Source organism: Phyllostomus discolor, chromosome 5 (assembly GCF_004126475.2).
Source record: "Phyllostomus discolor isolate MPI-MPIP mPhyDis1 chromosome 5, mPhyDis1.pri.v3, whole genome shotgun sequence".
NCBI lineage: Eukaryota > Metazoa > Chordata > Mammalia > Chiroptera > Phyllostomidae > Phyllostomus > Phyllostomus discolor.
The window spans coordinates 88263000-88287776 of NC_040907.2; the positions used below are offsets into that span (position 1 = coordinate 88263000).

General features: G+C 42.1%; 1 protein-coding gene across 1 annotated transcript in view; it reads left to right on the plus strand.

The window, feature by feature from the left end:
• Window positions 1–714: 714 nt before the first annotated feature.
• LY86 (lymphocyte antigen 86) overlaps window positions 715–24777 on the plus strand; it is a 65322-nt gene continuing 41259 nt past the window's right edge. The window contains exon 1 of the mRNA XM_028513444.2: window positions 715–933. Coding sequence (XP_028369245.1) covers window positions 807–933 — 127 coding nt within the window. The 5' untranslated portion in view covers window positions 715–806. The remainder of the gene's footprint in view (window positions 934–24777) is intronic.

The following is a 24777-nucleotide window of genomic DNA, read 5'->3' on the forward strand; positions in this document are numbered from 1 at the left end:
GCTTTGAAAAGAAAGTGAGATGTGGCATTAAGAAGCCCACACATGGCCGAAACAATTAAAGTGAGGGTATCCCCACTCTTAAAAGGGAGGTCCTCACTTCCCCATCCTTCCCTACCCTTTCCACCAAGCTGGACCCAGACCCAGAACACAGCTCACTTCATCTTCCACTTCATCTTCAAAAACCATGTTTGCCATTCCCAGGGAAAGGCACTATGCTAGCAGCTACACAAGTCACTGCTGACATCCTCACCCAGAGAGGGAAGTGGAGACCAGAGGAGAGAAAAATGCCATTATGTCAAAAGCCTCATTCCAGACCACAAATGACCTATGCTGCCTGCCAGCCCCAGGCAGGTTCCCAGTGCACAGCCCACATCAGAAACCTGCAGAGACTTAGGAACTTGCTGCTGGAAAACACAGTGGTAGCCTGTGGCTTACTTATCTTTACTGAGTTCACTGCTCCCCCAGGGGTTGGGGTTCTTAGGATGGCTATATTGGGGGACCTGAGTCATAAGGTCATATGTTACTTGCTAGTTTCTCACTGTGAAAGCAGAAAGTCAACATCCAATCTACCCCCAACCTAGACTAGCCTCACCCTGTTGATTTAAGTGGCAAAGGTCCTAGGGGAACAGTATTCAAATGCTTCTGCTAACTGCCTTTAGCTTCTCACAGTGGTTCCCCAAGACCATAAAATATGAGAAGTGAAACTGAACGCGTCACCCCTTTAATGAGGGGAGAGGAAGAACCACCCTGAAGGTCTTTTTTACTGGGCCTGTTATTTTTCTGCTGGTCACACACACGCCCTCACCATGAAGGGGCTCACTGCTGCCTTCCTTGTCTGGACTCTGCTTTCTCTCGAGGGTGGTAGCAGCCAAGCCTGGCCCACACACACAGCCTGCAAGGACGGGGGCTTGGAAGTGCTCTACCAGAGTTGTGGTAAGGTCTTTCAACATAGCCATTTGTGCTTGGGGGGAAAGTAAGGCTCTCAAATGTGGGCTGCTGTAGAGTTTAGTTGGGTTGGGTAAAGAGTGAGGAGACCAATGGCTCTCAAATGTGGGCTGCTGTAGAGTTTAGTTGGGTTGGGTAAAGAGTGAGGAGACCAATGGCCAAACACTTTCTACACTTGCAATAGGTATGCAGGGGCCATTTGGAGCTCTTGGGAGAGAAGAAAAGAGCCTGAATAGAGTGACAAAGAGGACAAGAAAAAGACGCCAAGAGTCTAAATATAGCAATTCACTAATATGACACAGCCTATAAAAAATACAAAGACCAATGAGTCTACAAACCATGAAATCTCACCTGTTCAAAATTAGAAAAAGATACTCCAGTTCCCTCTCCTGCAACTTGTACACCTGAGTAGTTGATTTAGTTTGCAAGTTGAGTGAAAAGATCACTTAGGTTAAAGAGGACAGTCTGGCTCTTCTTATGACACTCCTAGAGCTTCTGTTGCAGCAGCATCATTCGTCAATTAGGCAAAAACTTATCTTGTGCTATTAACGCTGGGGTTTCCTCTAGTGCTAGACATAACAAAAGGAAATGAACCTTGGTTGTTATTACAATGGGGCAAACAGATAAAACAACAGAAATTGCAATCTAATGAACAGAATGCAAGGAATTGCTGTAATCAGTGTCTGAATGAACCCTTTGGGGATTCTATTAGTCTGTCATTACAGAACACCACATACATGGTGGCTGAAATAGCAGACATTTCTTTCTTACAGTTCTGAAGATTAAATGTCCAAGATCAAGGTGTCAGAAGCATTGGTTTCTCCTGAGGCTTCTCCCCTTAGCTTTCAGATGGCTGTCTTCCGTCTGTCCTCACATGGTCTTTTCTATATGCCCACACATTCCTAGTGTCTCTTTCTTCTTATAAGGACACCAGTAATATTGGATTAGGGCCCACTCATATAACCTTGCTTAACCTTAATCACTTCTTTAAAGGCCCTATGTCTAACTGCAGTCATATTCTAAGGTATTGAGGGTTAGGACTTCAACATATGAATTAGGGGAGGGACACAATTCAGTCCATTAAGGGGCACTGAGTGGGGAGAAATGAGCCTAGACTCAGGATCATATCTTGAATGAAGAGTACAGAAACAGGGTCATGAAAATACAGGACATTGTGAAATACACTTTGGAGATAGACAGTGGGCCAAATATGTTTCGACTGAAGGAGGTGGAAAGGAGATGCTTGTTAAGCATCTAAGTTGTCCCTACTCTAAGCTGTAGAGTAGCGGACATGTTGTCCTTGACCAGGCAGCTGGTCCTTATAGCTACCACCCAAGGAGCTGACTGTCTGGACCTCTCTGAGACAGCTCCACTTTTGGCTTATTCCTTTAAAAAGAAGGCACATGGAACATTAAAGTACACAAAAATTTTTTGTTTTTTAATGTAAAAGAGAATGAATGGCTGGATGTTGGTGTGTTGATCTCATCACTCTTGCTCTTCCTGTGGGGATGAGATGCTTTCTGCTGGCTTCTAATCATTTTAGGTGCAGAATGGCAAACAAGGTTTGAGATGAATGGACAGCTCAGGATTTGTTTTCCTAATTTATCCTCACATAAAAGTTGCCATGGCTTGTCCCTCTCACTGGCCAGCCTTCAGCCTACAACCAAGCCTGGCACAGCCTTTCAAGCTGCTGCCAGGAGAGCCAAGAGTAGCTGGCACATCAAGGAAAGAACAGGAGCATAGCACTTGCCCCCTTGGGGATAACTCCTCCCTCTGCTCCAGGGAGTCAGTGAATGTGGCATAAGCCCTTCTCTGGGAACCCAGAAAAAAGGAGTGAAGAAGATGCTATTCTCATCCAAGAGTAGGTGGAGGGTCAAACAAATAATGGGATAAATGCTTAGTATAAAGGGCTGGAATAGAGGCATGCATTGTGTACCAGGGGTTATGGTGGTTGGAGCAAGTGAGGTTGGGAACTAAATCTGTCTGAGGAAGGATCATCAAGCTTGAGTTTAACCTTTTAAAGAAAGATACAAATGATAACTCTGACATCATATTCATGAAAGATTTCTTTTTTAAATATTTTATTTATTTATTTTTAGAAAGAAGGGAAGGGAAGGGAAGGGAAGTAGAAGGAGATGGAGAGAAATATCAATGTGTAGTTGCCTCTTGCATGCCCCCTACTGGAGACCTGGCTGGCAACCCAGGCATGCCCCAACTGGGAATCAAAATGATCACCCTTTGGTTCACAGGCCTGTGACCAATCCACTGAGCTACACCAACTAGGGCCCAAGTGCTTTCTATGTGTTGCTTTACAGATGTGTAAACTGAGACTTAGAGATGTCAGATAACCTTTCCAAGACCACACAAGCAACAGAGGCAGAGTTACATCCCTGGAGTCACAGAGAAGGTGCTGAGTAAATATTTATGCAATTAAAATAAATTGATCCAAAGCCTATCTAACTCCATAGCTTTTGCTCTTAATTTTCTGCTATTGTTTTGCCTAAAGGTAAATGGAAGACAGGGGGAGAAGGAGGGGATGTCATGTGTGAAGTAGGGAGATGTGGCCAGGCAGAGTTCAGAGCTCTGCAGAAGGATGGGAACATGAAGAGGTGAGAGATGAGGTGGGTGATGTGGGCAGAGCCCCAGTGTGATGGTTAATTTTATGCGTCAGCTTGATTGGGAGAGCGATGCCTAGAGAAATGGTTAATATTATTTTGGGGTGTGTCTATGAGGGTGATTCCAAGAGAGATTAGCATTTAAATCACTGGACTGAGTAAAGTTGGTCACCCTCATCAATGAAGATAGGTATCTTCCAGTCTCTTGGAAGCCTGGATGGAACAAAAAGGTGCAAGAAAGGAACATTTGCTCTCTGCCTGACTGCACCTGACCTCTAAGCTGGGCTCTGTCTCTTGCTTCCAGCACTCCTGGTTCCCCAGGCTGTGAACTATACCACCAGCTTTCTGGGGTCCCCAACTCCCAGGTAGCAGGTTGTGGCACTTCCCAGCCTTGATAACCATGGGAGCCTATATCTCAAAATAAATCTCTTTCTAGAATATATATGTATTAAATATGATATGTAGCATCTATAATATGTATATATTACATCTGCAATTCCATCAGTTATGTTTCTCTGGTGGACTCTGGATAATATATCAGGAGACCCAAACAAGGTTGAGTTGCATCCCTTTGGCAATGAGGAGAATGCATTTTGGAAAAGGTCCCTCAGGTAATGAGTAGGAGCACAGATATTAGATTGAAAGCTCTTTGGGGTTACAGGTAGGATTCGTAGTTTGTGGAATCAATAATTTAGGAAAGACATGATGGGAGCCTGATCCAGATGATTTCAAGAGCCTTAATGTCAGAGGGGATATTTGGTACACTTTGGAGTCAGCAGAAAGGAAAGCAGAGTCCTTGGAACTTCTCTAGAGATGGGTGCTGCTTCGTGTCTTGAAAGCCATCAAGCTGTCAGAACCCAACTGGTTGCAGGCCCCTTCCAGACGGAGATGGTCCCCTTCCAGCCTCTGAATGCACAGTGGGGCAGTCCCTCCCACACCCGCAAGGACTTCACACTGATAACAGAGTGCAAAGGCTACATGTTGTGATGCCCTGCCCAGCCCTGGTGTTTGGGGGCTTCAAGAATTCAAACACACATGTTGGGGGGTCAGCTGACAAAACAAAGGGTCCATTGTTTTCTGGGTTTACTGCTTAATTTTTCCCTCCTATATTGCTTTGTAGTTTTAGTAGAAAGAGGAACTCTTAGGCTACAAATTCTTCTGAATAATACAAAACTTCTTGAAAAGAAAGAACCTCATAAGCATTCACTGGCCTCTGAATACTGACCAGGAAGTGAGCAAAGTTTTCTGAAAAAAACAGAAGTCCTGCTCTGTCCAACTGTTAGTGCTACAGTAAAGGAGAGAGCAACAGTCTTTACAAAGCAAAGGGGGAACAAAAGCAGCCAGGGGCCTTTCTCTGGTTAAATCATAAGACACTTCATAGACCTAGAAAAACCCCAGGGACCCCACCTCATGCACATGGCACAAATATCCACCAAGATATTTATATGCTGCCTCTACCAAACCAAGACAGGAGGTAGATTACAAAAGCACTCATGATGAGAAGATTAACTAGCAGTGATAGAAGCTGGATAAGGGGAGGGAAAACAAGGGGAATAATAAAACCAGGGTGGTCAGGACACACAACAGATGAGGCAGTATAGGGATAAGATCTTGGGTCTGGATCTCATTCCAACCCTTGGGCAATATTCTCTAAGTCTCCTGTTATTGATTGTAAAGAGGGTGTATGAGTTTCCTATAGCTGCTGTAACAAGTTACCACTTGGTGGCTTAAAATGACACACATTTATTTATTCTTTTAGAGTTCTGGAGTTCAGAAGTCCAAAGTCAGTTTCCCTTGGTCAAGACCACACTCTCTTGGAAACTCTAGGGGCAAATCTCATTCCTTGTCTTTTCCAGCTTCAACAGCTGCATACTTTGCATTCTTTGGCTCACAGCCTCTTCTTCTATCTTCCAAGCCAACAACATAGCATCTTGCTTCAGCTATCACATTGGTTTCTTCTGTGTCAAATCTCCCTTCTTCCTTCTTATGAGGACACTTGTGATTGGCATAATCTCACTATCTCAAGATCCTTAATTTAATCACAATTGCTAACTTTCTTTTGCCAGTTAAGGTAACATTCAGTGGAAGAAATGGATATCTTTGGAAGTCATTACTCATCCCATACAAAAGGATAGTAAAGTAAGCTACTTCTCAGGACGATGAGGATTAAGTGCAAAGGATTGCGTGGAATGTTCTGAGCATGTACTGCATGCTCAATCTTTGGTGCTGATTATTTTTAAGATATTTTACAGTTTTTAGAGGTATATTTGACTCTGAGCTTTCTTGATACCAAATCAAACAAGGAAATGGCATTATTTACAAGGTAAAACCAGTTTTTAAGGAGATGTCCAGCTTTTCCTGGTACCTGGATGAGCTATGAGGGAAATTTCTCCTTGGAGAGATGACATCCTGAGCAGCACCTTGATAGGAGATGCCACAGTGACTCAAATTTGCGATTTCTTGTTGTGCACCTCAGTATGGAACAAGGACTCATTACTGAAATGCAACACAGGATCGATTTTGCAATGGGCTACAGCAGAACCTCCCACAAATGCAGCACATGCAGGTCTGGAGTGCTCAAAGGGCCTGCCTGCAGGCAGGGATGAGCTGCACACACTCCAGGCAGCCATCCATAAACATCATTAGTGCTGCCATTGTTGTTGCTGCTGTGATGGGGTTCTTGACAAGGATTGGAGAGCAGAGGTCCAGCTGTGTTTTCTGCAAGAGCCTTGAGTGTACACCTCAGCGTTGCTCTTAACATGCTCTGACATCAACCAGGCAGAGAGGAGGGTCATAAAAAGTAAGGGGGTTGGGACACATTCCTAAATGACTTCCTGTCCCCTTTTTAATTTCTCTGACACTGGCAGTCATCCTGGCCATTCAAGCAGCTCCTGGGAGTTGTTGGGGGCAGGGCAGGTGTCAGCAAGTAAAGCCCTCAAGCCAAATCCCACTTGCTGCCTTGCTTTGTCTGGCTGGTGTGATAAGAATGGTTTTTACATTTTTAAATAACTAAAATTTTCAAAGGAAGAATCATATTTGTGGCATGTGAAAACCATATGAAATTCAAATTTTTGTTTTGATAAATAAAGTTTTATTGGAACACAGACGCACTTACTCATTTGTGTATTGTCTATGGCTGCTACATGCCACAATGGCATTGTTGAGGAGTGTGGTAGTAACTGTGTGGCTCACAGAGCCTAGTATATTAACTATGTGGTCCTTTATAGAAAAAGTCTGCTGCTCCCTGGTCAGGGTTAGGGAGGAACCTCTCAAGCTCATCACCAGATCAGAGGTTAAGTTCAAGTTCTAAGTCTTCTGGATGATTCGAGTCACAGAAGGGCTACATGGTCAAGTGAACTTGACACATAGGCCACCATGATTGCAAGGAATTTATAGGATACCTTTGAAAGAACCATTGTTGCCCTAAAACCCTCCTGTGTCTGAATAACATTTTACAGTCTATAAAGTCCTTCCATTTATAAATTATCATTCAAATTTTACTAACAGCCCTGTGAGGTACGTAGGATGTTTATTTCCATTTCCCAGGTGGAGAAGCTGAAACACATACATATTAACTATCTTAATTAAGTAATATACTGGAGCCATGACACAAACCCAAGTGTCTTACCTCATACCCAGTGACTTCAGACTAGACTGTAGAATTCTAACAGTGAGCAACTCATGTTATCTGATCCCAGAAACACAAGATGGGGACAGAGAAGGCACAGCTCAAAAACTAAGTCTTTTGGTGAAGAGATAAAAAACCCAAATATTCTATGGACTAGAAAAGGAAGAGGAAGTAGAGAGGAGGAAGGGAAGAGGTAAAGGAGATTTATCTTCTGATTCAAGGGTTGCCCACCTTGCCCCACTCCATCAGCCCCTCTCTGCACACTCTCAGAGCTGGGCCAGTCTGGTTCTTACCCAGTACACACCAGGGACCTACAGCAGCCATAGTGGAGAAGAAATGCTCATGTCTACACTTTTCATCCATGTGTACCGAGTTCTCTTCTGTTGCAAAGGTGTCTGGAGATAACACCTACCAAACTAAAATGACATCTACCATTCTCTTATTAGTGACAGACTATTTTTCAGTCAGAACACTCCTATACAGTTGGCATGCATATTCCACAGGGAAACCCTACATCCCCCACATCTGACAGCAGTTTCCTCTGTTGAGAAATTAGTGAGTGGTGAGGAGGTGCAGTGTAAGAACCATGTCTCTGGCAGTAAGCTGACGTCTATGGGTGATCCCTAGGGGGCCCAGCAATCAACCAGGGAGGTTCTAGGGTCAGGGGACCATAGCATTCAGTCACATGCTTCGAACATGTAGTGAACACCTGCTTTCCTCTCCTTGAAGGCAAGTGGCCTTCTCCATAGCTGCATAAATAGGTTTTGTGTATTGCCAAAGTTTGCTGCAGGGCAGGCACTTTACCTGACCTCCAAAAAGTCCTTAATTAAAAAGTCAAAATCAGGTCATGTTCACCAGGATAATCCATCAAGATAGTCAAACAGGACAATTAATCAGACTTTAAGAATGCAAACCAATGCTAGCAACATCTCCTCCAAAACAGAGGGTAAGTTGTAAATGACCTAGCTACAAAGCAAAATGAACAGGCATGTTGATAAAACGTTCATAGGAAAATTTCAAAATTGCCCTATTAACAAAGGGAGGGAGAAAGAAAACCCTGCTTTTCTCAAAACCTAATAATTCTGAAGTAAATGGAGCATAAGACAAACCCCAAAATAGCAACAACATTGAAAAATAACAGTAGTAATGGAAAACATCACTGGCTAAGTAGTCCTTTAGCAGTACTTTAAAATACTGCACACAGAAAGTATTTCTCTATTAGTTTATCTTCCAAGACTAATAGGGATATTAAAAAAGTGCAATTTTTTAAGTAGACAAATAACCAGAAAAACAAAGATGAAATTTCAAAGAGTAAACCTTGGGCATGCAGGATTAAACAGCAAGCTGCCTGAAGCCGACTTGGGCCTTTTGGCCTACATGTAAAGGCAGGAAGTTGACCAAAAAAATTATTTATGTGTATAGTACATAATACATTAATATGATATATAATATATCTACACTGAGATGCAGATGTTTTTAATGGGAATGGGGAAAAATTGGGGGTGAAAAGGAGCTAGAAGAGAACAAAGCCTGCTGGTGAGTTTCTGCTATGGAGCCACTGGTTCCTCCTTGTTAATTCTCCCAAGCACTTTTTCAAAGAGATGCTGAATAACTTGAGAATAGAGACCTAAAGAGGTAAAAAAGCTAAGAGTCTGAGTCTAAGAGGCCTGTTCTATGCAGACAGGAAATGTCTTCCCAGGTCTTTCCATCCTCAGGCAAAATCTTGATGGGCATCTTTGCTGCCGTTTTGGAGGAGGATCTTTGGAGAGGTGGGGATGGGGGAAGGCTGTCCTCTAGCTCTGCAGCTGTGTTTGTAGAAACTACGGCACAGACATACACAAAGCAGCTGCCAGTGTGCAGTCCTGGGCTGGAGGCCTTAACATTCAGGCCGGCAAAAGGGGGGAGGGAGGAACAAGGCAGGTTTTTTCCTGAGGCCAAGAAAGGCAAAGGTGAGCAAGCTGTCCCAGTCCCAGCTTGTACAGCTGGAGCACCTCACAGAGGCTTGCAGCCACCAGGCTCCAGGGACAGAGGGGCTCCTGACTTACAGAGCCCTCAGCAACTTGATAAGAGCAGTGTGAGGCACACAGCAGGGTCAGTGGTCAGGGTCACACAGATGACGGGTAGGCACTCCCCTCTAGAACTGAAACAACATAGTGAAGATTTTAATGGAAAGAAAGGGGTGACTTGCTCAGGAACTCTGTGCCACCTGGGTTGTTCAGTTCTTTTCTGGGATTCCTTGTAAAGTGATGTCCCAGGCCCCTGATCTAGTAATTTTGTTCTGGGATCCCAGAGAAGCCACATGAGCATCATCGGAAGGTGCACTCTGGGGTTTACCCAGAAACAAGTATATGTATGTCCATCTGGCTGCAACCAGTAGGTGATTCCCATGCAATGGGCAGTATGCAATCAACATCTGCCAGCTTCCTTGTGTGGGATCCAAAAGGCATCATTGTGTGTCCCTTCTTGAAATTCTATCCTAGTACCCCTCCAGTGTCTCTCTGCCTTCAGAACAAGAGCAAGCAACTGGTAAGCAACCCAGTGGCTATGAGGAGAAAGAAAAAGCTCCTAGCCCAGAAAGCACTGCTTCCAATTACAATTTATAGTTGAAGATTCATTCTCACACTGCCTGCTTAGCCAAAGTGCTGCCAGTGGGCTCCCTTACTTGAAGCCTGGCATCTCCACTTTATGGCCAGGCAGGAACTGTGCCAGCCCCACTGAGAAATCCAGAATGCAGTGGCCAGGGTTCCCACTGTAGTGAGCCATTAGACTCCTTTCCCATGGCTGGGAACTTTCTTATTCAAAGGCTCCTCTGTATGTGTTCCATTTAGTCTTCCTATACTGTAGTGAAAATGTCCCTTTACACAATTAAACACTGCCTGCATTATTAATAAATCAAAGCTTTGTAAATTAATTTATTGCTGATATACATACATTGGTCACATATTTATTAATAGAATTTTAAGCCTTTAATCTAATACAGCAGATTGCCTTAAATGCTTTAAAAGCAGTCAAGGCAAACATAAATTATCACAATGATTATTCTACTTATTATATTTTTCTTAGTTTCAAAATATTAATAGCATGGGTTTATATTTATTTCTTCATCATCTTACACTGACATTTATTTTTATATGTATTCTTATACCTTCTTGGAATTATAACAGTACTTAGTTCAGTATTTTCCTAGGTGTCTAGTATGCTCTAGACCAGAAATAAAGACTGTTATCTCAGACCAGCTGAGGGTGCAGGTTATGAGTTACCAACCGATTCTGGGTTTGTTGGTTAGTCAGCAAGCTCTCTTTACTTAAACTTGACCTATTAGATCCTCAAGACCTTTTAAGCCCCTTCCTTTAAAAAGTTCCCTCTCCCCTGGTGCTTTTTCCTCAAATGGTGTGTTTTGCTGTGCCATTGTGATGTTACTCATTGTCCTAGTGTTATACACTAACCTGGTCCATCAGCATTGCTGAAAACTCACACCTGCCATGGTAATGTCAAAAATATAATTAGAGGAGTTATTTAAATGAGTTGATAAATTTTGTCTGCACAGCCCTGGCTGAGTGACTAAGTTGGTTGGAGTGTCATTCTGTACTCCAAAAGGTTGTGGGTTTGATCCCCAATCAGGGCACATACCTAGGTTGCAGGTTTGATACAAGTGATCAGTGTTTCTCTTTCACATCTCACCCCCCACACCATCCTCTCTCTCTAAAACCAATTTTTAAAAATATCCTCAGGTGAGGATTAAAAAGTTTTTGTCTGCAAAGTTCAGATATATCTGTAGAACACTTTGCTGACTCATCATCTTAGGACTGTCTCTCTACTTGTATATTTTATGTGGTTGCTGGTGCTGATTTGACTGTTGTCCAGCATTCTATCTAGTTTTTATATGAGGCCACTTAAGCTTATCAGTTCTTCTGTTCTATTTTTTTCTGGCTCATTCACAACTCTTTGTCCTTACTATTACCTATTTTAAAAGAGAGCAAAAACTGCATACTTCTCTCTGGTCTAGCCATAGGGTTGGAGACACTCTGAATCTCCAAATGACTAAGGACAAGGCTTCATGCTCCTCTAGTGCTTAGGATGTGACCTAACTTCCTTCCTGTCATTGTTAAGGCTACATCACCCAGAAATGCTTGCTAACTAATTATTAAAAACAGAATCACAAAATATGAGATCTTCAAGAGCTCATATTCAGTACATCAAAATATCAAAATATGAGGTCTTCAGTACATCTTCCTTCCTATTCCCAGCCACTGCCTGACATTGCTAATGCCATTTGCTCCAACCAGCAAAACAGAAGGAAGTTTCCAGGTTGGGGAAACTTCCAACCCTACCCACTCTGAGTCAGAAATGAGCATAACAGGCTACACTAGCATGGCTTTCAGTCTGTTATCAATACAATCCCATGGCCAGTGTAGCCAATCACAGATCACAGTGTCTGTGTAGCTAACAATGGAGGAGACTAGAAAATGTTCCAGCATAGGGCAAGGTTGCTGGAGTGGTTCTTGGGAAGAGCATTATGCGTGGTGAGACCAAAAGATCAGTTTCTGACAGTCAGCCTTGTGGCCACATATTGTGGTAATAGGTGTTAATTGGTTCTGGGGCAGGGCTATAACATGACCATCTATTTCTCCACAATCCTAGCATTTGCAGGCATGTAGGGAGAGTCAGCATCATGCCAGTCCTTGCCCACAGGCTCAGGGTAGACTGGGGACCTCTTACAGAATTGGGAAATGTTCATGCCAGAGAGAAACTCAGGGCTTCAGTCCAAGAGTTTCCTTGTTCCAAAGAAACTCAGAGCCAGAGTGGTATGTGGCCTAACCACAGCCCCAATGCTAGAAGGCAGCAGAACCTGATAGGACCCTTCCAGGTCAGCTCTGCTTCCTCTCTCAGCATAAAAGCCATGAAGGGAACTCATACAGTCCACTTCAGGTCAAAGATAACACATACACCAAGACCAGGCCCTCTCGCCCACATCCACATCCCCGAAGTGCAGAGGGTCCTTTTTCTCTGCAGTGCTTCTCTTAAGGCATTCTGCACACATCCCTTCCAGCCCAGGCCCCTATAAAACAAGAGCCTCTGTATGTACAAAAGCTCTGTGGGGGCTCATTGACAACACTGAGAAGACCAACAGTTCCATAAATGTATTATCATGGCAGACTTTGTATAGAAATGACATAGTTTCACAGAGCAGTTAAAACAAGAGCTTGTTTAGACTAAGAGCTGCAATCTGTGGTATGAGCCTCATTCTGTATTCTAACAATGTTTAGAAAACAAATAACTGTAACAGAGGACAGCTGAAAAATATGACAGGTGACTTGAGCTCCTAAAGCCCTATAAAGCTTGATGGCAGCAGCCTGCTCCTCCTGGTCTTTTCTCATATGTAGAAAAGCTTGCTAAGGACAACAAACATCATCCATCAACCAAATAACCAAATCTTTCCACCTCCCCACCCCGCCCACCACCATCACCACCTTGAGGGTCATCTGGCTCTGTCTAGACTATGGATGGAGGCTCTTTCAAAAAGGAGATACTAGCTAGGAGCTTCAGTTCTCCAGAGATGCTAAAGTTCAGCCTGACCTACACTGAGCTGTTTGAAATCCAAATGGAATGGAAAGTCAGCAGCAAGGATACTGTTCCAGGATGAACAATGAGGCTTTTCTGCCTCACACTTGGCTTTGGTTTTAACTAAATTAAAGAGCAATTCTTATGTAAGTTAGTGTGTACATTTCAAAAAAGATATCTGAGAAGAAAATTCCCAATGGCTCTTTGTTTATTCAAACCAGAGATTGAATAGAACACAGGCTGCTAACAAAAATGTGTCTGAGGTTTCAGAGCAAACAACCAAAATCATGAGCAGGAGGCTCCTCTACAAATATTGCCAGCTCTCAGGGACTCAGCAGTGCTGCCTTCTCAGAGCATGGACCTTCACAATCCTGGATGCAGGCACAGGAGAACAAGCAGGAGGAAAAAGGCTGCAGTTACCGTCCTGTCAAACCAGTCACAGCCCCTACATCTCACGCATTCCAGAAAATGTAGAGCTACGGTCAAAACCTCAAATACCCTCATGGAAAAGGCAAATAATGAAGTGGTCAGTTGTAATATACATACAATAGAAATTGACAGAGACTAAGGCACTTGCCTTATCTCAAGAGAGAATCTACTCTTCATCTCCATCTGATCTTCATGTGGGCTTGTGGGACCTTTGATGTCCAATCTTCTAATTTGTTAAAAGAAACTAGAGTTTCTAATCTAGCAACACAACTTCCTAATTTATGAATATGGAAACTACTTTAAGTGTTTTTAAACATTATGCAAGCTAACAAAATATATCTGAAAGCTAGAAGCAAACCATGGGCTAGCAGTTTGCAGTCTCTTTTGAAGAGACAGGAGAATTTAGTCTTTTGTTGCCACTCACAGCACCTCTAAGAAATCATCTTGCAGTTCATTTTTTACCATCACTACCCTCTGTATCAAAGTGATGTCACCACATCAACCCCCAAGAAGGCCAAATATATAATAGTTCAGTATCCATGTATTCGATGTGGAATATTCTTTCTGGCCCAATGGTCAAGTACTCAGGTATGTCCACTTCATGTTATTTTCACCATCACTCAAACACCTGGAATTGCTAATTAGATTTGTGCCATTTTTACCTAAATCTGTTGAAATGCTTCTTGCTACCTACAAACATCACTAAAAATGTGTGTTTCTAAAAGACAGCAAGAAAGCAGGAAGCCTAGAGTATAAATTACTCTAGAGATGAAACTATTTCTTAGACTCTATCTTTGAATCTACAATATTTAATAACACTGCATACATAGTCGATGCTCACTATAAATATTAAATTTTGAGTTTCCTCAAAAATGGTCTTTGATGCAGGAATTGAATGTAAATTTATTTGAGAAAGGATCCCAAGAAGCACCAAAATAGAGTGAAGAAGTGAGACAAGGTACTAAATGGAGTCAATCCAGGTAACCACTATGGGCAACTGGGGCTTTGTCCTTCTGGGGACCTCTGGGAGACCCTGTGATAAAACATTAGTTAGAATGGCCAGATCTGAAGGGCAAAGAAACTGGAGTATTGATCTATCAACTCTTATCCATTGTGGTTGCTCCTGGTGACATTAACTCCCTAGCACTTTTGTCTTGACTATGATGAGACGAGCTCACATCCACATTCAGAATCATAGGTGTTTGCAAGAAGAAGGCTTTGGAGAGAATTAATGCCCTGCTGCAGTGTCCTTGTGCATTTGAATCTGTGATATACACTGAAGCATCCACAAACAGGATGCTGGCAAAAGACAGACCAAGATAGCACACTGAAACGGCCTGTGCTTCTAGAAAAAGTATATGGAGTGGGAAATCTTCTGGTCTACAGAAAATAAAGAACTGTCTTTCTATAAAATATCTGCAAAGAATGAGTAAAGTGTGACACAAGTCTTTTTAAATGCTTAGCTGAGCTTGCAGGAAAGGATGGGAGTTCTCTAGGAGCCAAAACAAAGAGAGAGCCCCCAAACAAAGGAAAGCCAGCACTGAAACTGTGCCTATCCTCAGTCAATGTGTCTTCAGAAACCATAACTTAGACTTTGGTGGCTGTATGGGAGTCTGGCAGAAGTGTCCTGTGCTGTGCAAGGTGGGAAATTGATTCCCCCATGAACCAAAGAACTTAGAGAGTTACAGCCACAATAAAAAAAAGTTGGGTAAGAAAAAAAGTATTATCCAGCAAAAGTGGAAGAAAATTTATCTAACTCTACCTGGTCTCTAGAGAAAATAAGTATTCCCTGAAAATTAGTAACTCCAGACCTGATATCACATAGGTTTGGGACCCAAACATGTATTATCTCCATGATTCAGAAAATTCCAACCCTAGAAATTAAGTTAAAGAGGGTCTTGATTGGGAACACTTGGGGGATATTGGCAAAGGCAATATAAGTCATCTGGAAGGATACACACCCTCAATTCACAGGATTTCTTAAGATTGAGCTCATAATCCAAAACTTGAAAACACAAGGAAATAAACCACCAGGAGGGAGAGTCAGCAGAAAAAAAACAAACAACAGAATCATACCAATAAATATTTAAGATTCAGGAAATAAAATATTCAAAATATAAAATAAAAAATATCATTTGTTTAAAGAAATAAAAGAGAGCAAGGAATGTTTCCTTGCTGAAACATGAGCAAGGAAAAGTATAATGTCAAAAAAGCTCAGAAGTTATTTGAAAAAAATAATATGGAACCCCTTAAAATAAAATATTTAATTGTTGAAATAAAGAATTAATTGTTAGGTTAAAACACAGGTTTAAAAAAATAGATGAAGAGAGAACTAATGAACTAAATGAAAGTTCTGGATAACTCAAAATGTATCAGAGGAAAGTAAAGAGATAAAAAATATGTTCTATAGCTTAAAAGCAAAACAGATAAAATGGAAGAAAAGTAATTTCTTAAAAAAATGCTGGAATTTTCTAAAATTAATGAAAGACATTAGACTTCAAATTCAATAAACACAATTTCCACAAAAAATTCATAAAAAGAATTCCACAACTAGCCTAGTCATAGCAAAACCACAAATCGACAAAAGTAAAAACAAACAAACAAACAAACAAAAAACAACTGGAATGAGTAGCAAGAGAAATTACCTAACAAGAAATTATATTTAAGCTAATAGCAGATTTCTAAACAGCAACAGAAATATATTCTAAAGGGGACAGGTGCATACACAGTGTGAATTAGACCATATTGGACCATATTGGAGGCTCCCCAACACAGGACATGATACAGCACAAAACTACAAGATACAATAGCACATGAGGGTGGGCTGGTGATAGAACAAAAAGCGCCTCATGTCTTTGTCCTTGTAATTTTTAAGGAGAGCAGAAAGTTAATGGTCAGCTTTGTAAGATGAAAAAGTTCCAGAGATCTCTTGCACAACAATGTCCTTAACACTACTGAACTTCATATTTTAAAATGATTAAGATAAATTTAATGTCATGTTTTTTAACACAATAAAAATAAATGCCAAGAAAAAAAGTTTTAAAATGATGTTTGACTTTAAACTTTATTAAGTAAAACATTAATATTTGAAATTCAAAACCATTAAATGGAAATTGTGCATAAATGAAACCAAAAGTCGCATACAAAACCATTAAAAACTAGAAATACAGGGATTTCCATTCAAGATGGAGGCATAGGTAAATATACTTTGCCTCCTCACACAACCAAAAGAAAAACAACAACAAATTTAAAAACAAAAACTAACCTGAACTTTCTGAAAATTGAACTGTATGGAAGTCCAACAACCAAGGAGTTAAGAAGAAACATTCATCCTGACTGCTAGGAGGAATGGAGATGGACAGCCAGAGTGGAGGGAACTTGAGGCAAGGCAGGAGCTGGAGGACCAGGGCAGGAGAGGTAGTGGCTGGTGGACATCTGAATTCAGATAAACCGGGGGGAACAACTGGAGAGCAAAACAGACCAAGCAACCCAGGGTTCCAGTGTGGGGAATTAAAGCTTCAAAACCTCTGACTGAAAAAACCTGTGGGTGTTCAGGTGTCAGGAGAAACTCCCAGAGTCACAGGAGAGTTTGTTGGAGAGACCCACAGGGTCCTAGAATGTACACAAACCCACCCACCAGGGAATCAGCACCAGAAGAGCCCAGTTTGCTTGTGAGTAGCAGAGAGAGTGACTGAAAGCTGCCGGGAGAGGAGCAAGTGGCATCATTCTCTCTCTGGCCACTTCCCCATATAAAGCACCACAATTCAGTGACATGGGTTGCCCCACCCTAGCAAATACCTAAGGCTCCACTCCTTGCTATGTAACAGGCCTGCCAAGACCAAAAAAATATGGCCCAGATGAAAGAACAGATCAAAGCTCCAGAAAAAAATACAGCTAAGCAATGAAGAGATAGCCAACCTATTAGATGCAGAGTTCAAAACCCTGGTTATCAGGATGCTCACAGAAATGGTTGAGTATAGTCACAAAATAGAGGAAGAAGTGAAGCCTATGCAAGGTGAAATAAATAAAAATATACAGGGAACCAACAGTGAAAGGAAGGAAACAAGGATGCAAATCAACAATTTGGACCAGAAGGAAGAAATAAACATTCGACCAAAACAGAATGAAGGAACAAGAATTCAAAAAAATGATGAGAGGCTTAGGAACCTCCAGGACAACTTTAAATGTTCCAACATCTGAATCATAGGGGTGCCAGAAGGAGAAGAAGAAGAGTAAGAAATCGAAAACTTATTTGAAAACTTATTTAAAGGAGAACTTCCCTAATCTGGCAAAGGAAATAGACTTCCAGGGAGTCCAGGAAGCTTAGAGAGTCCCAAAGAAGTTGGACCTAAGGAAGCAAACACCAAGACACATCATAGTTACATTACCCACCATGAAAGATAAAGAGAGAATCTTAAAAGCAGTAAGAGAAAAGAAGACAGTCACCTACAAAGGAGTTCCCATAAGACTGTCAGCTGATTTCTCAAAAGAAATCTTGCAGGCAAGAAGGGGCTGGAAAGAAGTATTCCAAGTCATGAAAGGCAAGGACCTACATCCAAGAGTACTCTATCCAGCAAAGCTATCATTAGAATGGAAGGGCAGATAAAGAGTCCCAAATAAGGTCAAGTTAAGGGAGTTCATCATCACCAAGCCCATATTATATGAAATGTTAAAGGAAGTTATCTAAGAAAAAGAAGAAAATCAAAATTACAAACAGTAAAATGACAACAAACTCACAACTATCAACAACCAAACCTAAAAAAAAAAAATGAACTAAGCAAACAACTAGAACATGAAGAAATTCACATAAATAGAGATCACATGGAGGGTTATCAGTGGGGAGGGGAAGGAGGGAGAATGGTGGGAAAGGTACAGGGAATAAGAGGCATAAAATGTAGGTTAAAATATAGACAGGGGGAGGTTAAGAATAGTATAGGGAATAGAGAAGCCAAAGAACTTATATATAGAACCCATGGACATGAAAAAGGTGGTGAATGGTGGTGGGGGGACAGTGTGGAGGGGAATAAAAAGGGAGAAAAAAATGGAACAACTGGAATAGCATAATCAATAAAATATATTTTAAAATAGAAATATAATATATAACTTTCAAACTAGAAAAAGAAAAACATTTTAAATACTGCAATCAATGCAAAATACTGAGAAAAAGGGGGGAAATGAACATAGAAAGATCCAGCATAAAAGAAATAAAACTCAAATATAAATGAGAAATAATTACAAATATATTAAAATTCCTAATGACTATAAACTGATTAAAGAAACCTGACAATAAAAAGAATGCCAGATTGAATTCTGAAAATTCATTCTCTCTGGTCCTTACAAAAATGCACCTAAAACATACATCTGTAATGAGCATCACATTTACTGGTGACACATTGAAGGCAATTTCTTTTAAACTAAGAATGAGACAAGAATGCCCTCTATCACCCCTTCTAGTCAACATTGCACTGCAGGCCCTAGCTAGCACAGTAAGACAAGAAAAATAAAATGTTTAATGTAAACATTTTCCTTCTTTTAAAATGTAAAAGAAGGAAAAAAACCATTATTATATGCATACAGCATGATTACCTATACAGAAAAACCTAATCTAAAAATTATTGGAATTAACGAATTGCATTAACAGCTTATTTGGGAACCAATTTATGACATTTCAGAAGATAACACGTGTATCTTTTGGTTAATTTGTTTTCATGGCTACAGAGTATAAATTATGTGTATAGATGACAATCGTATCCATTCTCCTTCTAATGTTTAGGTTACTTCCAATTTTTTACAATTACACATTGTTATGAGCATCTATAACTTATGTTTTCTTGTATCAGAGGAAAATTTCTGAGTTCAGATCTTCTTTTCTCAGTTCTCTGAAGCTTAAGCCCAGCAAAGGTACTTAGGAGAACTGCTCATAGTTTCATCAGTTTTGTCTAGTAATGTTTCCATACCATAACAGTTTTTCAGTGTTGTGTTCTGAAAACACAAACAGATGGCATGAAAAGGCTGAACAGTATCCAAATGGTGACAGCGATGTCATGAAAGAGATGGGTGAAGTGTGGGGCTGAGGGTCTGCTTGAAACTGTGCTGGGATGAGCTCATATGTGGTGTTTGACTGGTCTTTGGGGTCAGTGGGGGCAGGGGCTGCAGTTATTTGGCAGGTGCACTATTCTCATCTGTTAACCTGAAGTCAGTTCTCTCATCGTACTTTTTTTCTCTTTTCTTTTCATGTCAGTTTGCTATCTTCCCATATGATTCTTTTTATATTTTTAGCAAAGTATTTTTAATCCTTTAATCAGGAGGAAAACACTAGGATTGTGTTGATTCATAAAGCAGAGAAATGAGTCTTTTTTCTTGGGTAGGAATCCAAGTTGCTGGAAGAGAGGACTCTGGAAGCAGAAGCCACAGAAAGCTGGTTCCTGTCTCTCCCAGCATCGACCAGGAAGGCCTTATAGTCCTGTATTATCCATGCTGTGGGATTCTTTCCCCAGGTGGTCTATGTGACACAAATAACAAAGGCAAAGGAGAGGTTTGGAGTTTCCCATAGAAACATCTCCCTCCTTCTCATCAGGGAGTCAAGGAGCGTTCTACTGGAGCTGGGACATCCAGCAGACTCAACCTATCTGGCTCCATTTCACAATGTAAAAGATGCAGAAAAAATGGCGGATTGATTTTAGGAATGCAGAATTCTGCCTCCCTGATTTTAGTCCAAGATATCCTGGTAGAAACTCCCATTGGGCACCCCTTAACCTTCTCAAGAACTCTCCACGGTATCTTTAGGAAAAGTCAGTTTCATGTCCCCGTGACAAACGTCTGTGACCCTCTCTGAACACTTCCTCTCCCTGCAAATGCCTCTATGTGAGGGCACTTTCTCAGTCATTCTAAATCAGGGTGGTCGCATTCAGGCACAGAGTCACCCTGTGGCCCATTTCCTGACCCAGAGGGGAGGGTCTTTACATGTGTTATAGGCTGTATGTTTGTCTCCCCAAAATCCACATGTTGAAGCTCTAAAACCCAATGTGATGGCATTTTGAGGTGGGGTCTTTGGGAGGTAACTGGAATTGGTTGAGGCCATGAGGGTGGAGCTCCATGATAGGGTTACTGTCCTTATAAGAGGAAGAGATCAAAGTTCTGCCTGTTTCCTGTGAGCACACGTGGAGCAGTCAGCCCTGTGCAGACTGGGACAAGGGCCCTCACCAGGGACTACACCAGCCTGCATCTTGATCTTAGACTCCTCAGCTTCCAGAACTGTGAGAAATAAATGTATATTGTCTAAGCCACCTTGACCGTGGTGATTTGCTGTGGCAGCATGATAGACAACATGTCAGATCTGCCAATAGGCTTGCTTTCCAGGAAAAGTGTGAATTGATTTTCTTTCTTTTGTGAGTCTGATGGAGTATTGGAAAAAGCAGAGGATGATTCTTTACCATGCGCAGGACAACAGTACTCAAGGAGGAAGAAAAATATATTAAGTGGTTCTCATACTAGAAACCACTGGGGAAACATATTTCAAGAATTAGCACTTGTTCTGCAGCCTCTGTAAGGCTGAGTGTGGCAAAAATTCCATCAGGGCCTCTGGATGTAGCTTTGGGAAAGAAGGGTGGAGGCTAAGTAAGGAACCCACAAGACAGTCATCCAAGCTGCCCCTTTCCTGCACCAAGCATTGAGGACAATTAACCATGGCTGCTGTGCACTTCCCAGCTCCTAGCATAGGAATCATTTCTGGGAAGATTCTTCTCATGTCATGGAGGGAGTCCTGCCAGAACCTCCAAGGCTGAGGGAGTATAAAAGTTGTCAAGCCAGTGTTGGACTACAAGCTGCTCTCCTGATTTCTCCCTGGGGAACAAGCTTCTCTGACAAGAGTTTCTCTTTAAAAGGACCAGCCTACATTGCTGGAGGGAGTGTGAAATGCACGCCCACTCAGGAAAACAATTGCTCTGTTTCTTATAAAACTAAACACACACCATGTAACCCAGCAATCCAAATCCTGGGTATTTATCCCAAAGCAATAAAAATGATATTCATACAAAAAGCTGTAACTGAAAAATCGTAACAGCTTTATTTGTAATAGCCCCCTACTGGCCATGTCTTTCCACAGGTGCATGGTTCAACAAGCTGTGGTACATTCACACTGTGAATACTGCTCAGCAATAACAATGAATGAACCTTTGATACCCACAACCTGGAACGATCTCAAGGGTATTACAACAAATGAGAAAAGCCCAGTCTCAAAAGGTTACATACTATGTGGTTCTACTGATATAACTCCATCAGGATGGGAAGGGAGCTTGGGGGTATCAAAGGGCAGCATGAGAGAAATGCTTTATATCTGTGTTCTGATTATGGTGGCAGTTACATGAGAAAAATTGCACAGAAGTTCACATGAGCATGTGCACACACATGCACACACGGAGTACACATAAAAGTTGGTGCAACCTGAAGGCAGTCTGCAAATCGTGCCAGTGTTGGTGCCCCAGCTTTGATATCTGGTTACGTAAGATGTCCCCATGAGGGGAGGCATGGAAAGGGCACACAGAACCTCTCTATACTTTTTGCAACTACCTGTAAGTCCATTATTATTTCAAAATAAAAAGTTAATTAAAAACTAAAGGCCTGGTCCTGGCTGGGGTAGTTCAGTGGATTGAGTGCAGGCCTGTGAACCAAAGCATTGTCAGTTTGATTCCCAGTCAGGGCACATACCTGGGTTGCAGGCCAGGTCCCCAGTAGGGGGCACCACAAAATGCAACCACACATTGATGTTTCTCTCCCTCTCTTTGACCTTCCCTTCCCCTCTCTAGAAATAAATAAATAAAATAATTTATAAAGAATGTTTATAAAAACAAAATAAATGAAGGTCTGGCCACTAGCTTTGAGCCTAATGCCCTGCATCTCACTTGCAGGGTCACTGTGGACAGTGCAGGCCCTGACCCCCAAGTGCAGGCTCCACAGCCCTGGCCTCTGGACATCTGAGAATCTGGCACCAGAATAAAGTGTGAAGCTTAAACTGGTGCCAGTTTCCTTGTTTTACAGGTGAGGAAATGGAGGCTCATTGAGGCCAGGTGACTGCTAACTATCACCCTAATTTAAATTCTGAGTTACATGGAAACAGCTGTTCCTAGAACCACTCCACCAAAGAGTGCCCTAACATGGTGAGCCTAGAAGGCCAAAGTGAGCCAGGGCTGGGGTTTTTGTATTTGTGAAGTATGTGTGTGCTTATTAAAAAGCTGCAATGAGTAAACTATGGGCACCAATGAAACAGTAATTTAATCCCACCTGATGGGCAGATGATCAGCAGTCAGAAAAGGGTGAGCAGGCTGAAGCTTAGCAGCAAGATATGGCCAATGATGGCAGTGGAACTGTTTCACCGAAGTCTCTCCTCTGGAAGTATATAGGAAGAAAGTGGAAGGCTACCTGTCTGGTGCCATATAAAACAGTAGAAGAAAAGAACATGAAATTATTACCAGGATCCTCCCAGAGCTATCTCTAGAATCTTTAAAGTCTGCACATGTCCCCACCAACACCAACCACCTCTGACCTTGGGTCTCCAAAGAGGAAACTCAGCTGGTTGCATTTATGATACTCAGGGTGTAAGCCACAGGTGCAGAACTGGCTTGATTTCACCAAGGACTTTTGTCAGCAACTGGAGAGTTCCCAGAAATCACATGTTCTTTGAACTTCAGTCTTTGTGTACGTTGTTCTCTCTGCCCCGAGACTTACAGAGAAGACTTTGTGTAGACCCTGGGTAGAGGGTCTGTCTGGGTTCATACTCCAGCCCTCCCAGAGGGGTAACCCTGGACAATTTCTTTAAACCTTCTTTGCCTCTGTTGCCTTGACTGTTAAGATGGAGAGAATAGTATTTCTTGTGTAAGGCTTTTGTGAGGATCTGATTAATGTATGTATAGTGCTTAGAACAGCACCTGCATGTGGCCAGAACTGTACAAGCGACCTCTCCCTTCACATTCCCCTGGCTGCTCTGCAGCCTGCAAGACTGTGTGCCCTCTGGTGTCACTTCCGCCACCTGCCACCCCTGGTCACCCATGCTGGGTTATGTGTACCTCCCCTGAGTTCAGGGGGCATCTTGTGGCTACTCTGTGTGGCAATTGTGTTTACATTCTCTTTCTCCTACACTCAATGTTCTGAAAAGTCAGGGGCTATGCCTAAACTAAATCATCTAGTATCCCCACATGTAGCTAAGTGCTCAGCACATAGTGGGCGCTCAAAACACATCTGATACTGGATCAATTACCAACAGGTATCAGGTTTCTTGTCTCCCTTGTCAAAGTAGCATCTGCCACTCTATTTCCTCAGCATTTGCCAAAAATAAGAAAAGTCAAGTTTCTGGCATGATCAGATTGCTGCTCTTACTTCAAACGTGTCCCAAATACAGTCTCACTGGAGGAACATCTGTCCCTTCCTGTCTGAGTACTGAGAACCATGAAGAGAAAAGTAATCTTTATATCCCCTTGTATTAGCAGAGGGCAAACTAAGGGTATTTGAAGGTTAATTGACTTATTAAAAGGAAATATGTTAGCAAAACATTTGAGAAGGTAAAGAAGCATGCGGGCCATTTTCAAAGTCAGTTCAATGACTGCTGAGGAAATATGGTCCCTCACTTTCCCTGTCTGACTGTGTGTTGATCAGCATTCCTTCCTTTGCTCAGCAAACATTTGTCCAGCACCTCTCACAGTGAAATGACCAAACAAGGTGTACTCAGAGTGAGGAATTCAGAAATGGTGAAGGGACTGTGCTGCTTTTACTTTTTCATTCTCAAACTCTTAAGGAGTTATCCTTCAGAGAATTTATAGTTTAAACCCTTCTACCTCTCTCTCAAAAAAAAAAAAAGTTGTTCTTTCTGTTCAGCCTTTATTTGTACATGTTTAGGATGAGAGGCAGTCTCCCAAGAAGTAGTGTTTAGGAAAAAAGTAGATGGATGAGTTAATATTTTATTCCCAAAGGTCCCAGAGTTTTGTGGAGACACTGGGTACACACAACACAACACAACACAACACACTTTGCCCTAGTTTTCACGGGGGAAGAAATGAACCCAGAGTTCCAGACTGTGCACCTCAGCCACCTCCATGAACACAGAGGTTAGAGGAAGACAACACCGATCAGGCTGCTGAAGATACTGCTGTCTCCTGCGTTCTTAATTGAGGCTGAAGGGCTTTCATTTACAATCACAGGTGGTTTTGTGTTAGTTTAATTTCAGGGACGGCTTTGATTCCACCCACGGGTGATTGCTCTGCACCTCAGCTAGGAGGTCTGACTGAGCCCCTGCAGGCACGCCACCCCCGCACAGGCCCCAGGGCTCCTCCAGCCTAGCTCACCCAGGCCCACGCCTCCCACTCTCTCTCATCTGCTGTGCTTGCATGTTCTTCCCACACTCGGAGTTTGTTATGCACGCTCTGTCTTCATGTCTGTGCTCCCCCAATAGCCCTGATTGTCCATCGTTTAGCTTTACCCTGTTCATCCCTGGACCCCCATCTCAAACCTTTCTGTGCCTAGGTAAGTGTTGGCATAGAGTCAATAATTATGAAATGAAATAGAAAAAAAAAGTTCCCTTAGGGGCTGTTTCAGGAATCCTAACTAAGC